At 51.3% G+C, this 13,687-nt stretch overlaps 1 protein-coding gene across 1 annotated transcript; it reads left to right on the top strand.

Moving 5' to 3' along the window:
- Positions 1-1,674: 1,674 nt before the first annotated feature.
- SLC5A11 (solute carrier family 5 member 11) lies at positions 1,675-13,275 on the top strand. The gene is made up of 16 exons (XM_065732734.1): positions 1,675-2,005; positions 3,673-3,844; positions 4,534-4,605; positions 4,851-4,955; positions 5,109-5,168; positions 5,297-5,401; positions 6,601-6,706; positions 7,426-7,506; positions 8,038-8,243; positions 8,702-8,837; positions 9,060-9,167; positions 9,326-9,476; positions 9,674-9,842; positions 10,393-10,608; positions 11,742-11,904; positions 12,978-13,275. The coding sequence occupies exons 2-16, from the start codon at positions 3,677-3,679 to the stop codon at positions 13,193-13,195; spliced, it is 2,064 nt and encodes a 687-aa protein (XP_065588806.1). The 5' UTR covers positions 1,675-2,005; positions 3,673-3,676; the 3' UTR covers positions 13,196-13,275.
- Positions 13,276-13,687: the final 412 nt, after the last annotated feature.

Genomic DNA, 13,687 nt, shown 5'->3' with positions numbered 1-13,687 from the left:
TGACCATCAAATCTTCAGTTTGCGATTCTTTTTACCCTTCTCCCCCCACCCGTTTTCAGTTTATCCAGCTGTAAGTGCCAGGCAGTTCCCAGCCTTGTGCTGTCAGAGCCTCTTCTCTCCCCCCCCCGATGGTGCAGGGCAATGTGCACCCATCTCCACTTCACATTTTGGATGTTCTCACTGCGTTCAGGTTATTATTATCATTATTATGATTTTGGGGGTTTTTGTAAAAATGTATTAAACATTCAAACCACCGGAGGTTATTATGCAACCGTCATTAAAAATGTGAAAATGCTGTACATAGATTTTGCTACGTGCTGTAACTTTCCAGGGTAGCTAGAGCCCCAGTCCCCTCGGTATTTTTATGTGAGTATTTTCAAAGACCCAGAACTTCTGAGATACGGTTATATGGTTTGATAACAGGACTGAGTGTATTCACGGTTCAGTCTCTCCCCGATGCCCCTGTGCTGTTCCCAAAATAAAGCTGCTGCCTTCTGCCTCCTAGCCGTATGTACATCTGTGCTCTGTAAAAAACTGCTTTGTCTACCAGCTGCAGGGGAAGGTGAGGGGAACTGTGCATTTGGCACTTGTGTGGCTGCACACCCCAGCCTCAGTCCCCTGACCTGTGCTGGGGAGGTGCAGCATCTGACCCTGCTGGTATGGGGAAAGTTACTGCTATCGCATAGAGAAGAGTTATTAGTGAGCAGCACCCAAGCCAGCATGATGAATATCAGCAGCAAATTCTTAAAATAGTAGGGATTTTTTCAGCAGCCTTCAGAAGAAAACAGCTGCGTGCGTGTGAGCCAGTGGATTGTTCCCCACTGAGAAGGAATCCGAGGCTGCAGCTGAGGCAGTGTCCTTGGGGCGATTTATCTCTATGCCACCAGCAGAGATAGGGGCCGGCCTGCTATCAGGTTTCTTAGTTGCAGTTTAGCTTGTTTACAGCAGCCTGCTCCGTGGCAGCTCTGCGCAGAGCTGGCACCAACCTGCGGGCAGAAGTCAACCCTGGGCACGTGCACAGTCCATGCCTGGATCCTGGTGTTCCTTTAGCTATCCTGCAAACCGCCGCACACTCCGTGTCCCATAGGCAGGCGTCGAGTCTGAGCCTTACGACGCTGCCGTGTGCTCGCTGGTTTGTCCCTGATAACTCCAAGTGTTAGGTAATCCTTTCCCAGCCCCACACAGTGGCTGGGAGCTCCCGGCCCTGCCCAGCCCGTCCTCAGCACCACAGCCTTGGACGTGGGATGCCTTCACAGGGAGCGTGTCTTTGGGAGGGAACCAGATACCAGGCAGCCCTGCAGTGACCCCAGGCTGCAGCTCATACGTGTGAATATCCAGGGGACTTCGCTCCTTCCTGCAAGAAATGGGGGAAAAGAGAAAAGAAGAGCAAGAAAATGAGCAGCTTCAGCAAAGCCACGGTGGAGCCATGGCCACGGCTGGGCATGAGCTGCACCCCTACTTCTTGCTGCAGCCTCACATCTTGGAAGCTCCCTTCAGCACCACGCAGTGCGTGTTATTTGTAAGCACTTCTCCATCCCGCTCTCGGGAAGGAGCCCAGTCCCGGGATTCACCTCCAGGCTCAGAGGCGGGCGGCAGCCCACGGCTGAATCCTGCCCTTTGTGAGGCTCAGGCATGCACTCCGCTGTCAGCTCCCTCCTGTGTCTTGTGGTGTCAGCCTGCGAGGACGTCGGCGCCGACTTTCATTGTTACTTGTCCCTTCATTAGCTGTGCAGATTGCTTAAGAGGATGGCACTCTTTGGAGTTTGACCTATGAGCGCTGATAGTGAAAATAACGCACTTCTCACCAGAGCCGCAGTTACTGAACGAGTAACTTCGGGCAATTAGTTTAACTTTGACTATAAATATTCCTCCTCATTCCTTGTGACACTGCTAACAGCTCCGCTGGCAAATCCCCATTCTCTGGCAATATTTAAGCTGCCCGTCAGTTGGCAGAGGCGCGGTGGTGCCGAGCGCGAGGGAGCAGAATGAGACCCAGCTGAGCGCAGTAAGTCCTCCGGCTTCCACCTCGCGCCGGGCGGTCGGGCACTGGGCTGCGGGGCGGACACCCTCGGGAGCGGCGGTCACTGTGGGAGGGGGACATCGCTGGGAAAGCTTTAAAAAATCCCCCTGCAGCCGTACTGGGAGAGATACAGTGCCAGCGGTGCCTTGGCACCCACGTGGCCGCGTCTCCCCGGGCCATTGATAAAGGCCGGCTTCAGCGGCCGCATTTCAATGCCACGGATGTTCCTCGCTCACAATCTCTGGCGGCGAAAGTGCCGCCGGCTGTGCCAGGAACCGAGGGGGACCGCGCTGTGACCTGAATGCACAACACGGGCAAAATTTCCACTGGGCCGCGGCAGAGTGAGCATTTAAAGTCGGAGCAGCTGAGCTCACCGCGCTCGTCCCTGTGTTCTCTGCGGCAGCCACAGATACGGCTCAGTGTGGGACACCCCCAGCACATCCCTGTGTCCCCTTCTCATTGGCAATGCACTGCAGAGGGATAACATAAAGCTGAGTCCTGTGTGAGACTGAGTGCGGGTAGCTCAGTGCAGACCGTGCTGCAGGGGCTCAGCACCTGATAAGGGAGGTGATTTGGGCTGGAGAGAAATGGCAGTATGAGAGCTGAGAAAGCAGGAGGTGGCAGAGGGGTTAGCGGCTCCCTGAGGCTGGCACACCAAAGAGCATTTCTCTTCTCCAAGTTAAGTGTGCCAGCATAGCCTCAGTGCCAGCCCAGATGTCATCGCTTAAGGAGGTGCAGCACCAGCACTCCCACAAGATGCAGAGGGACCTGGGCACATTGCAAGGCACGGGGAAGGCTCTGCAGCCCCATAGCACTCACCATTCAGAGTGTGGTTTTGGATGGGCTCTGGCACTGCAGTTGTAGGTTGTGGCTGCTCCAGGGCACGGCTCACCTGCTGTGTACGGCAGGGAATGGGACTGCACCTGAAAACCGCCCACTGCCCATCCTTCCCATAAACACAAGCCCACCCTGGGCTCAGCAGGGACATAGGACAGAGCCTGCACTTTTCAGTGCTGCCTAGTGAAGCTGCTGCATTTCCATCACTGCTGGGCTTGGAACACTGCCTCGATGTGCAGGGGCAGTGGGTGTGCTTTTGCATATCCATTCCTGCTCTGCTTTGTTCGCACACCTGGGCATTACATACCTGGCCATGCCAGCAGTACACAGGAGCAACTGCTTGCACTTCAGACAGCTCCTTAGGTACCAAGGAAGGTGAGGGTCAAAGCTGCATTTTCCTTTATCAACAAACAGGTGAGGCCAGAGGGTGTTGTGAAAGCCACACACGAGGCACAGGAGGATGTCTCTGTGCTGTGCACTGGGTTCAGGGGAAGAACCTGTTGGGCTGCTCCTCTTCCCAGCAGCAGGCGACACTGCCTTTCCTTGCCCCACCTTTTCCAGCATTTTGAGGTCAGAGCTTATAAGTGTCACAAGAGCAGCAGTAGTCAGAGGACCTGGCATAGGGAGCAGGAGGAGGAGCAGGCACTCGGTGTCCTGGTGGTGACAGTGCCCAGGGGACATCTCCTCTGCTCAGCAGGGTAATGGAGAGCAGACCCCACAGCTGGGCAAAGTGGGGCATCCTGGGGATGTTCAGGAGCAGCCAGCAGCTTCCCATTCTGCCACAGTGCTGCAACCACACAGCCTATGTTTTACAGATCTATGCATCAAAGGAGCACCCATCCTGCACAAGGAGCCATGGAGAGCACCAGCAGCACCCCATCATCAGTGACACCCCAGTGGGATGTGTTTCCCCAGAAGACTCTGGGCCCCATAGACATCACTGTCCTCGTGCTGTACTTTGTGTTTGTCCTGGCTGTTGGGCTGTGGGTAAGCATTTACCATTCAAAGTATTGTTATATTGCAAAATAGGGCTGCTTGGGCTTCAGATTATTTTACTTCAGCTTGAATCAAGCCACACTTCACTGAATTCAACTGCATGAGTGGAAGGGCACAGCTGACAGGTCCTTTCCCCTACTTCAGCCTGGGGAAGTGCCCTCACTGCGCTGCAGGAGGGCTGTTCAGCTCCAGTGTTTGCAGAAGTATTGAGAGCACTTCTAAGGAAGAGGTTGTGTAAGTACCAAGTACTACTAATAATGTTTTGTTCAACCGGGAAGGAACTGCCGTCCCGTGTATCATCGTGTTTGTCAGTGGACAGCAGATTTTGTAAATTAAAAGTACTCCTTACATACAATTAAGGCAGCAAGACATCCTCCTGGCATGGCTTTTGCAATAGCAGAAGCACGGTCTGGCTGTCAGGAGGCAGAGATGGATGGCTGCTGCCTCCACATGCGGTGCAGAACTTAACTGTATGAGATGGCTGAAGAATGAGAGTCAACGTGTAACACATGCAATGAGCAGCACTTCTGATAACTGCAGGTGCCCACAGCTCTCATCCAAAATTGCCTCCATTGTGGGTCTGGAGTGAGGACAGGACAGGCTCCTGCTGGGGGATGGGCCACGGTTCTGAGCAGCAGCTGATAATGGTGATCCTTTGTTCTGCTTTTCTGCTCTCTCAGTCCATGTGGAAGACGCAGCGCAGCACGGTGAAAGGCTACTTCCTGGCTGGGGGACAGATGGTGTGGTGGCCTGTAAGTATCTTTGTTGTTACCCTGCCTGTGCCCCTAGCTTACAGTGAGACTTCTGTCCATGCAGAATTCATTTCTCCGAAAAGAAGGAAAAGATGTGTTCCGTGTTTTGCAAAGACGCAGTGACAATGCTGGCTTTCTTCAAGACCAGGGCAGCTGGCTGGCACAGCGTCTCCCTGCCACCTCCCCTCCGTGCACCCCCAGCCCCCGCCAGGGACACGGTGCCTGATCCCTGCATCTCCCCCCAGGTGGGCGCATCCTTGTTCGCCAGCAATGTTGGAAGCGGGCACTTCATTGGCCTGGCTGGGTCAGGAGCTGCGTCAGGAATCGCTGCGACAGCCTACGAGTGGAATGTGAGTGTAGCATTGCACGGCACGGCGTGGCACAGCAGCCCTCCTGCTGCCTCTACCAGGTGCTGGTGGCCATGCCCCTGAGTGCTGCATGCTCTCCCCACCTGAACGCAGCCTGGAGCAGCGTTTTGACCTTCCTTTCCACTTGTTTTGCAGGGCATGTTTAGTGTTCTGGTGCTGGCATGGTTATTCCTCCCCATTTACATAGCAGCAGGAGTAAGTAAATGGGGCACTGTGTCCATCAGCCACTTCCCAGCATTCAAACCCCCGCGTGGCTCAGGAGCTCAGCCTCCCAGCTGAGCCCTCACGTGCTGCTGCTTCTCCAACGTGCCTGTCCCACACAGGTGACCACCATGCCGGAGTACCTGCAGAAACGCTTCGGTGGAAAAAGAATCCAGATATTCCTGGCGATTCTCTACTTGTTCATCTATATCTTCACCAAAATATCAGTAAGTAGGAAAAAATGGTGGGAGGTTGAATTCAGCCTGCTTTGGAAGGGTGTGTTAGCCAGCCAGGCTGAGATCACAGAGACATAGACTGGTTTGAGTTGGAAGGGACATCTGAGTGCCATTGGGTCCCACTCCCTGCACTGAGCAGGGACAGCCACAGCTCCATCAGTGCTCAGAGCCCCATCCACCTGACCGTGGGTGTCTGCAGAGATGGGGCACCATCACCTCTCTGGGCACCCTGTGCCACTGCCTCACCTCCCTTACTGCAAAAAACCTTTTCCTTATATCCAATCTAAATCTCCCATTTTAGTTTGAAACTATTTCCCCTTGTCCTGTCACTGTAGACCCTGCTCCAGAGTCAGTCCCCTTCTCTCTTACAGCTCCCCTTTAGGTACTGAAAAAATGATGCAATGGTTGGCCCTTCCCTGGATTAACAGAAATGGAGGTATACTTTCAAAGCACCTAAGAAAGTTGGTCTGTAGCTGTTTTGAGAAGCTACACAAAAATAATTACGTTTTTCCCCATTAAGGATTTGAGTGCTTGTTACAGTGAGGGGAAAGCTAGATGTCAGCATCCTGAGCAATCACCCACTGGAAGGTTAAGCATTGTTGGTACTCAGGGACATGATTTAGCAGTGGGTTGTTAGAGGTAGGGTAGTATGGTTTGGTTGTGGTTGGACTTGATGATCCTGAAGGTCTTTTCCAACCTGAGCAATTCTGTGATTCTATGATTCGTATGCCTGGCTAGCTTGCCCAGTTTCTTCCCTTTGCACATTCATTTCCTGCACCAACACCTACCACTGCTATCTGCAGGATGAATAGGAATGCAGGGACCGGTATGTGCTCAGGTGGCAAGAGTTCCATGATTTACTGCTGCTTCTCTTTGATGCAGTGCCTGGAATGAATAACAGGAGCAAGCTTTGCACAACACCCTGTGAGCTGCTCATTAACTGTGCAGCACTGCGTGAGCTGGAGAAAGTGGAGAGGTCTCTGTGCTTTTCCTGTGCACATAGGGCACAGGTGGGGCAGGAGCCCGGCACATGCCTGCCTGATTCCTGGAAGCACTGCACACTTGGGGTCCTGTGGGTGCTCCTTCAGGGAATACTGTGATGCAATCCACTGTGTGCCCATTCCCAGACATCACCAGCTTATAGGGGTTGGGTAACGTCATCTAGCAACTGCAGTCATTTTTGTTTATAGGTTGATATGTATGCTGGGGCCCTCTTCATCCAGCAAGCTTTGCACTGGGACCTCTACATTGCTGTGGCTGGCCTGCTAGCAATCACTGCCGTCTACACTGTAGCAGGTGCGTGGCTGAGTCTTAGGTTGGAGCACAGCAGGTCCTGCTCAGCGTGCACATGCAATGCACAAAGCAGCCTCCTGTTTTTGGTTTTCATATTCTGTTTTTGCCATGAGTATGGAAAAGAGGGAAAACAGCAATTGGTAACTCAGCTGTTAAAAAATATTACCAGGAGTGAATATATGAATGAATGCCCCTTAAGGCCACATCAGGTATGGATGCATGGCGGTCTCTCCTTAAGGGAAGTGATGCTCATGGCATCTGCCCAGTGCAGTTCCTCCTCTGGGCTTTTTAGGTTATGAGGAATTAACATAGCAATGAGCCGTGTAATGCAAAATGCATTGTCAGTCCTGGGCGCCCTCCTGGGGCTTAAGAGCAGCCAAATGGAACAAAGCCATGCACGGAGTGAGCACAAATCCCATACAAACAAAGGTTGCTCCTTTCCCAGCACTCACCCCTGGTGATGCTGCTCATAAAGATCCCCTCCACCTCCGCTGTATTTCCTCCTCCGTGCTCAGCCTGGACTTTGTTTCAGAGCTTTTCCATGCATTTACATAGAAGTACTTACACCAGACATCAGCTTCTTGGTGAAAAAATGGTGATCCACTCTGATTTGAAACACAAGACACAGGGACAGCTGAGCACAGGCAGAGCAGCACAGCACTGCTCCCCAGGATGCTGCTGAGGGGGTCAGAGTGGATCCCAGCACTGCTCTCTACCCACAGGTGGCCTGGCCGCCGTCATCTACACGGATGCATTGCAGACCCTCATCATGCTGGTCGGTGCCATCACCCTCATGGTCTTCAGTGAGTGCTTCCCAGGACTCCTTGCTGGGCTTACAGCAGCTTTAGCACTACAGACACGCTGGGTCATTACAAACGATTCCTTGATTGATGTTCCAAGAAGTGCTTTTTATGTTTGTTTGCTTTTTCCTGTAGAAATACGTGCTCATACAAATAATCTTACAGTACTTCTTAAGTGGTAAAAACACATGAGAACTCCATAAAAAAAAATAATTAAATAGGTTCTGAGGCAGTATAAAAGATGAACAAGCATCATCTCTAGCCAAAAGGTTTACAGTGATGCCATCCCCTGACCGGCATTCAAATTGTAGAATACATTGCACTGCCATAGTGTGATTGGGTTGGAAGGGACCTTAACAATCATCTTGTTCCAATCCCCTGCTGTGCACTGCTTGCCAAGACAGTAACTCCTGATTTTTAAGAATGCTTTGGAGGATTTATAGAGAATACAGCTATCTATCTATCAAGCTAACTACAGAGACTACAAACAAGAGCACAGAAGATGCGATAACTACTTCTCATGACCCATTTTAGGCTTTGTTGAAGTTGGCGGACTGGAAGGTTTGCAGGCAAAATACTTTGATGCCATTCCCAGCACCCGCAAGGAGAACAGCAGCTGTGGCTTGCCAAGGGAGGATGCATTCCACATTTTCCGGGACCCTGTTAACTCTGACCTTCCCTGGCCAGGGGTGCTGGTGGGGATGACCATCCCATCCCTGTGGTACTGGTGTACTGACCAGGTGTGTCACTGCTTCTGCCTTGCTTTGGTTCTGAGGATGTGTTCTTGGCTGTTTGACTCTGGCTGCAGACCTAAAGTGTGCAGCATAGCCTAGGCTAGTCACTATTTCTGATAGCAGTGCAGTAAAATGTGTTGCTTTCACACCTCAGATTGAAAAAAACTGGAGAAGTACAAGCAGGTTTTGTGAAATATTTCAGTGTAGAAAGAGAAAGTGTCTCATTGTTAATCCTAGTCCATAAAGATGTGAGGCACTGTCAAACTCCTTCAGCTCCACAGGGGTCTGATCACCTTCACCTCAGTGCTCACTTTTCTGTGATTGCAACAGTTCAGAGGAGCACAGAATACATAAATGAATGCAGCACGAAATCCGTGCCAAAGAGCAGTACATGACCCAGCCACATCACCAGAGCTGGCTCTGCTCCACCCAGCAGCAGATCCAGTGCATTTCTTCCACTCTAGGTCATTGTTCAGAGGTCCCTTGCTGCTAAAAACCTCTCACATGCCAAGGGAGGCTCCCTGATGACTTCCTACCTGAAGATTTTGCCACTCTTCATGATGGTGATGCCGGGTATGATCAGCCGGGTCCTCTTCCCAGGTCAGTGCTGAAGGAGAGCTCTGCTCCTTCTGACAACTACTGCAGGTTGTTCTCATCCTGTGTAACTGAGACAGCTCTTGCAGTGCAACAAGCGCCCAAAGTATGGCAAAACTTCCTTCCAGTTACAGCTAGCAGAATGCACACTCTCCTGCAAGCAGACTTCAGCTATACTGTTTCTTGTGACTCATGAACATTGCTTCTCATTTACCCTGCTCATTTCAGACCTGGTGGCTTGTGCAGAGCCGGAGATTTGTCAAAAAATCTGTGGCAACCCATCTGGCTGCTCTGATATCGCTTACCCGAAGTTGGTGATAGAGCTCCTGCCTGTAGGTGAGCAGCCTGTGTAGGAGAAGGCCAGAGGGGAAAAAACCTGCAGCTGTAATTCAGTGGGTTTACACTGGGCTTGATGGAAGAGTGGTGAGGGACAGCATGCAGCAAGTGGTTATCTGGGATTCTCAGTGAGGCTGCACCAATCTTTCTGCTTCCAGGACTCAGGGGCCTGATGATGGCCGTGATGATAGCAGCCCTCATGTCCTCCCTCACATCCATCTTCAACAGTTCCAGCACCATTTTTACCATGGACCTCTGGAAACACTTCAGGCCTCGATGCTCTGAGTGGGAGCTCATGATTGTTGGCAGGTATGGGAAACTGAGCCAGGTACGTTGCAAGAGATCTACTACCAGGGAGGACAGGCCAAGAGCCCCATAGTACAAAGGTTTGCTACAGCACAAAAGCTAAGGCCTCATAGTTACAAGTGATCTCAGGAGGAGTTTTGCAAGGTGAGCATTTGGAAAAGAGCAATCTGAGCTAATGATACTGACATCTTCTTGCATAGGGTCTTTGTGCTGCTGCTTACGGTGGTCTCTATCCTGTGGATCCCACTGGTCCAGGCTGGCCAGGGTGGGCAGCTCTTCATTTACATCCAGTCCATCAGCTCCTACCTGCAACCCCCTGTGGCAATGGTGTTCATACTGGGCTGCTTCTGGAAGAGAGCAAATGAGAAGGTAACAGCCCCTCTAGGCAGCACTGGACACAGTCATCCCTGAGGCAGGAATTTCTAATGCTTTTTGAAAGGCGTTTTCTGGGTAGCTAGAGGAATACGTTGCTTGGCTGTGGGGTGTCCTTCATAAAGCCTGAAGCTCATTAGGGCCTTGCTTGCCATTCATTAGATGTACTTATGTGACCTGCACCAGGGGGGCATGTTGCTAAGGAGAATAGCACCAGGAATCCATAGCCTGCAGCTCCACACCTGGTGCTGGGCATGTGGTAAAGCCTTCCCAAACCTGGCTTCGCTTAGCTGGAGGGCAGCTGTGAGCACCCATGGTTAAAAGCAGCCACTGGGACACAAACATCCCTCTTCAGTGGCCCACTGGTCCCCATCTTGCTACTGTAACCAGCACACCTAGAAAAAACAACACCAGTGGGAAAGGGAGGATGGGGGGGAGAAGCTGCAAAAAAAAAAAACAACAGGAAGGAGAAAGCCTGGCAGCTCACAGCCCGGAGTCCCGGGTGGGCACACGCTTCATGCTCCAGCAAATAACCCTCCCTTCCCAGGGTGCGTTCTGGGGCCTGGTGCTCGGGCTGCTGATGGGCATCATCCGGATGGTGCTGGACTTCATCTTCCCAGAGCCCCAGTGTGGGGAGCGGGACACGCGGCCGGGCGTGCTGCGCTACATGCACTACCTCTACTTCTCCATGGTCCTGACGGCTGTCTCCACGCTCACCATGCTGCTGGTCAGCCTGCTGACAGAACCCCCCTCAGAGGAAATGGTGCGTCCACCCCTCACGTTGCTTCCCTTATTGGTAAATTGATGCCCCACGTTACATCCACGGGAATGAGGTGGAGATAAGTAATCTGGAAATGAGCGTTTCCATCCATTCTTTGTCTATAAAAACACTCGCAGCAACCTGTAACAGCAATCCCTCCTTTGCTCCAGTCACCCTGATGCTTTCCTTTTAAGGTTTTGGTCCCATACGTCCACCCTGGAAACAGGTCGACAGTTGATGTTACAAAGAGCTGTTCTTAAGTTCAAACGTGTGTGTTTAATGCATAACAAACTAGCTTTTTCCCTCTATTTTCCAAGAAATTCCAGCTTCTGGGTCATCCTTATGAACTCTTACTAATTTAGTGAGGAACCATTTTTACTCGCAGAAAAGAGAAATCAAGGGCAGAGAGCACACTTCCTCTGGAACAGGTTTGTGCCAGTTTGACTACTTTTAATAGACATACTGAGGCTACAAAAGAAAAGAGACATAAATAGCAGAAAGGAGGGACCTTCAGAAATCATACAGCCAATGTACCTCTTGCTTCGAGACAGGACTAACTTGGCGCTTCTGAAAGCCAATGCCAAACTCACTCCCATAAACCCCCAGAAGGAGGTGCTCAGGGAGGTGCACCACCTGCCCCCCTTGGCAGAAGTTTTTCCTCTTCTCCAACCTGAATCTTTCCAGCTTCATGTTGTGCTCGTCCCTTCCTGTCTGCCCTGTCGCTGCTATCAAGAACACTCCTCTCTGATGAGTCCTTTACATATTTGAAGGAAATCATCCTATCTCCCCTCTGTCCTTTCTTCTCTAAACAACCCCCGTTCTGTGAAACATTCCTCACTCGTCATGGTTTCTGTTCTTTGCTCCCTTCCCTGGCCCGCTCGGGCTGCATCCAGCGAAACCCACACAGTAACCAAAAGCAAAGACCTCCATCCTTCTGAGAGCTCTCAGGCTGCAGATAAAACCAACCCCACGCCGCGGTGCCGCCGGCAGCGGAGCACTGAGCCGCTCACCTGCTCCAGCAGAGCAGGAAAACAGACTTCAGCCCCTCACAGTATTCTCTCTGCAGGCTGCTGTACTGCTCAGGTGGGCCTTTAAGCCCCTGCAAAGCAGTTTAACACCACTCTTCATGCCATCAGATAAGTCGGCTTACCTGGTTCACACGCGGGGATCCTCCAGCCAAGAAAGACATAGCGGTCAGCACTTCTCCTGACACTGCCAAAGGAGCGCGCGAAGCTGAGCGTCCAGCTCTCCAGATTGATATAAGCATTGCTCCTGAAAATAGTTCAAATGATAACAAATGTAAGTGCTCCGACACCGTACTCAGTAACACCCACAATTAACAACTCTAGGCATTATGTAAAGGCTCTGAAGACAAGAACAGTTAAAACTGCTTCCTCTGGATTTCTTTATCTTCAGGGCATGCTACAGGGTTTTTACCTGGCAGTTTCACCTGAGCAAAGCCTAGTTTCTTTTCCATCTCTTGATGGCATTACATATGCTTGAAATCAAGGAGGAGCTGGATGGGATACAGAAAGCCATGCCACTGTCCTGCATAGAGCCTAGCGCTGCCTGCCTGCTGCAAGGAGAACTGATTGAAAGGGGAGGGTGGAGGAAAAACACAATTACTTTCATGAAATTCCATTTCTGTTTTTCAGTGATGTTTTCTGATGGACTCTAGCAGCAGGGAGAACCCAGAGCCCTGGGCGGAGTTGTTGACAGATCAGTGAAGGAGGATTTACATTTTTTAAAACTTGTACTTGTCGGTATTAGGTACAATCATGCATAGCAACTCATTCTGCATTTTCCAGCAATGATTACCATCACTTGTTTTTGTCAGGCTTGGGACACTGTTTATGCAACTGTGCAGCTGTGTATTCCTCTGATCTATAAAAAGCTGAGGGAAAGATCAGTAAGGTAACCAGGAATTGGGGCGCAGATCTCCCAGTGCTGGGAAGTCCCACTCTTACTGCAAACTGACACTTCGTCACATACGGCCCAACCCACCCCAAAGCTGGGGGAATTCACTTTACACACCTGTGATGTGGAGTAACCCTAACTGGACAGAGCATGCACGTGGCAAAAAAGGAAGCTGATGGGCTCCAAGTACTTAGAGATGGGCTTTTAGGTTTGGTACTGTTACTGCTTCCTAAAATGTTAGGAAGAGCACAGCTTAAGCTCAGACCTCCAAGGAAGAAAGAAATAGACCCTACAGCCCCAGGGAGATGTTATTTGAAGGGTTTCCCACACCTCAGTGCAGCTAGCGTACTCGTTTAAAGAGTGAGGATCAAAACCCTTTGTGCAGGGCCATACTGACACACTCCTGGGATCTGTTGTTGGTGACACTTACACCTGGCTCTGTGCTGGCTCTGTAGGTCCAGCTGGCACCAAGAAGGACTCGAAGCTGGTGAGGACCCTCCTGTGGCTCTGCGGGATGGAACGCAAACAGGAGAACCCTGAGGACGTGGCACCAACCAAACCCGAGTATCCCATGGCTTCCCTGGAGGAAAACCCACTGGTGAAGCACGTCCTGAACATCAACTTGATACTGACCATATGTGCAGGGGTCTTTCTCTGGGCCTACTTCGCATAGAGGTCCACTGCCTGACCCCAGATGACATCAACTAATGTTAACTGGTGTAAATAATAATAATTAGTAGAGGGTTAATGTAATTCATAGTGCTTTCTAAGTTTTATTTGAGAAGACAGACCCTCCTCCCTAACGAATCCCTCATTTCCCTCAAGGAGCACTTGGACCTGAAACTGGATGCACGAAGCTGAGCACAGCGAGCTGAGGTGGGAGCGTGGAGCTTGTTATTCCAAGTATTTAATTGCGCTCTTTGGGCTTAAAGCACTACCAGCATTTAGGACATCCGGATTCCGTTCCTATTTACCTCCGTAACCATACATGACGCACGTGGGATGCTGTAAACCAGCAGGGTGCCCAACTGACCTGGGGCAGCGCTTACCGCCTGGACGCCTCCGCCCACACCGCGCAGGCGCAGTGGCCACGCAGTCCACGCTCTCAGGTCGGTGTCGGTCCCACGGCGCTGTGCTGATGCAGTGTGCTGGCACATGGTGGGGC

This window comes from Cyrtonyx montezumae, unplaced genomic scaffold, assembly GCF_038088225.1.
Source record: "Cyrtonyx montezumae isolate F1298 unplaced genomic scaffold, pur_monq_1.0 scaffold_16, whole genome shotgun sequence".
In the NCBI taxonomy this organism is placed as follows: Eukaryota; Metazoa; Chordata; class Aves; order Galliformes; family Odontophoridae; genus Cyrtonyx; species Cyrtonyx montezumae.
The sequence above is the reverse complement of the archived record's forward strand: the minus strand, read 5'-3'. Positions and strand labels throughout refer to the sequence as shown.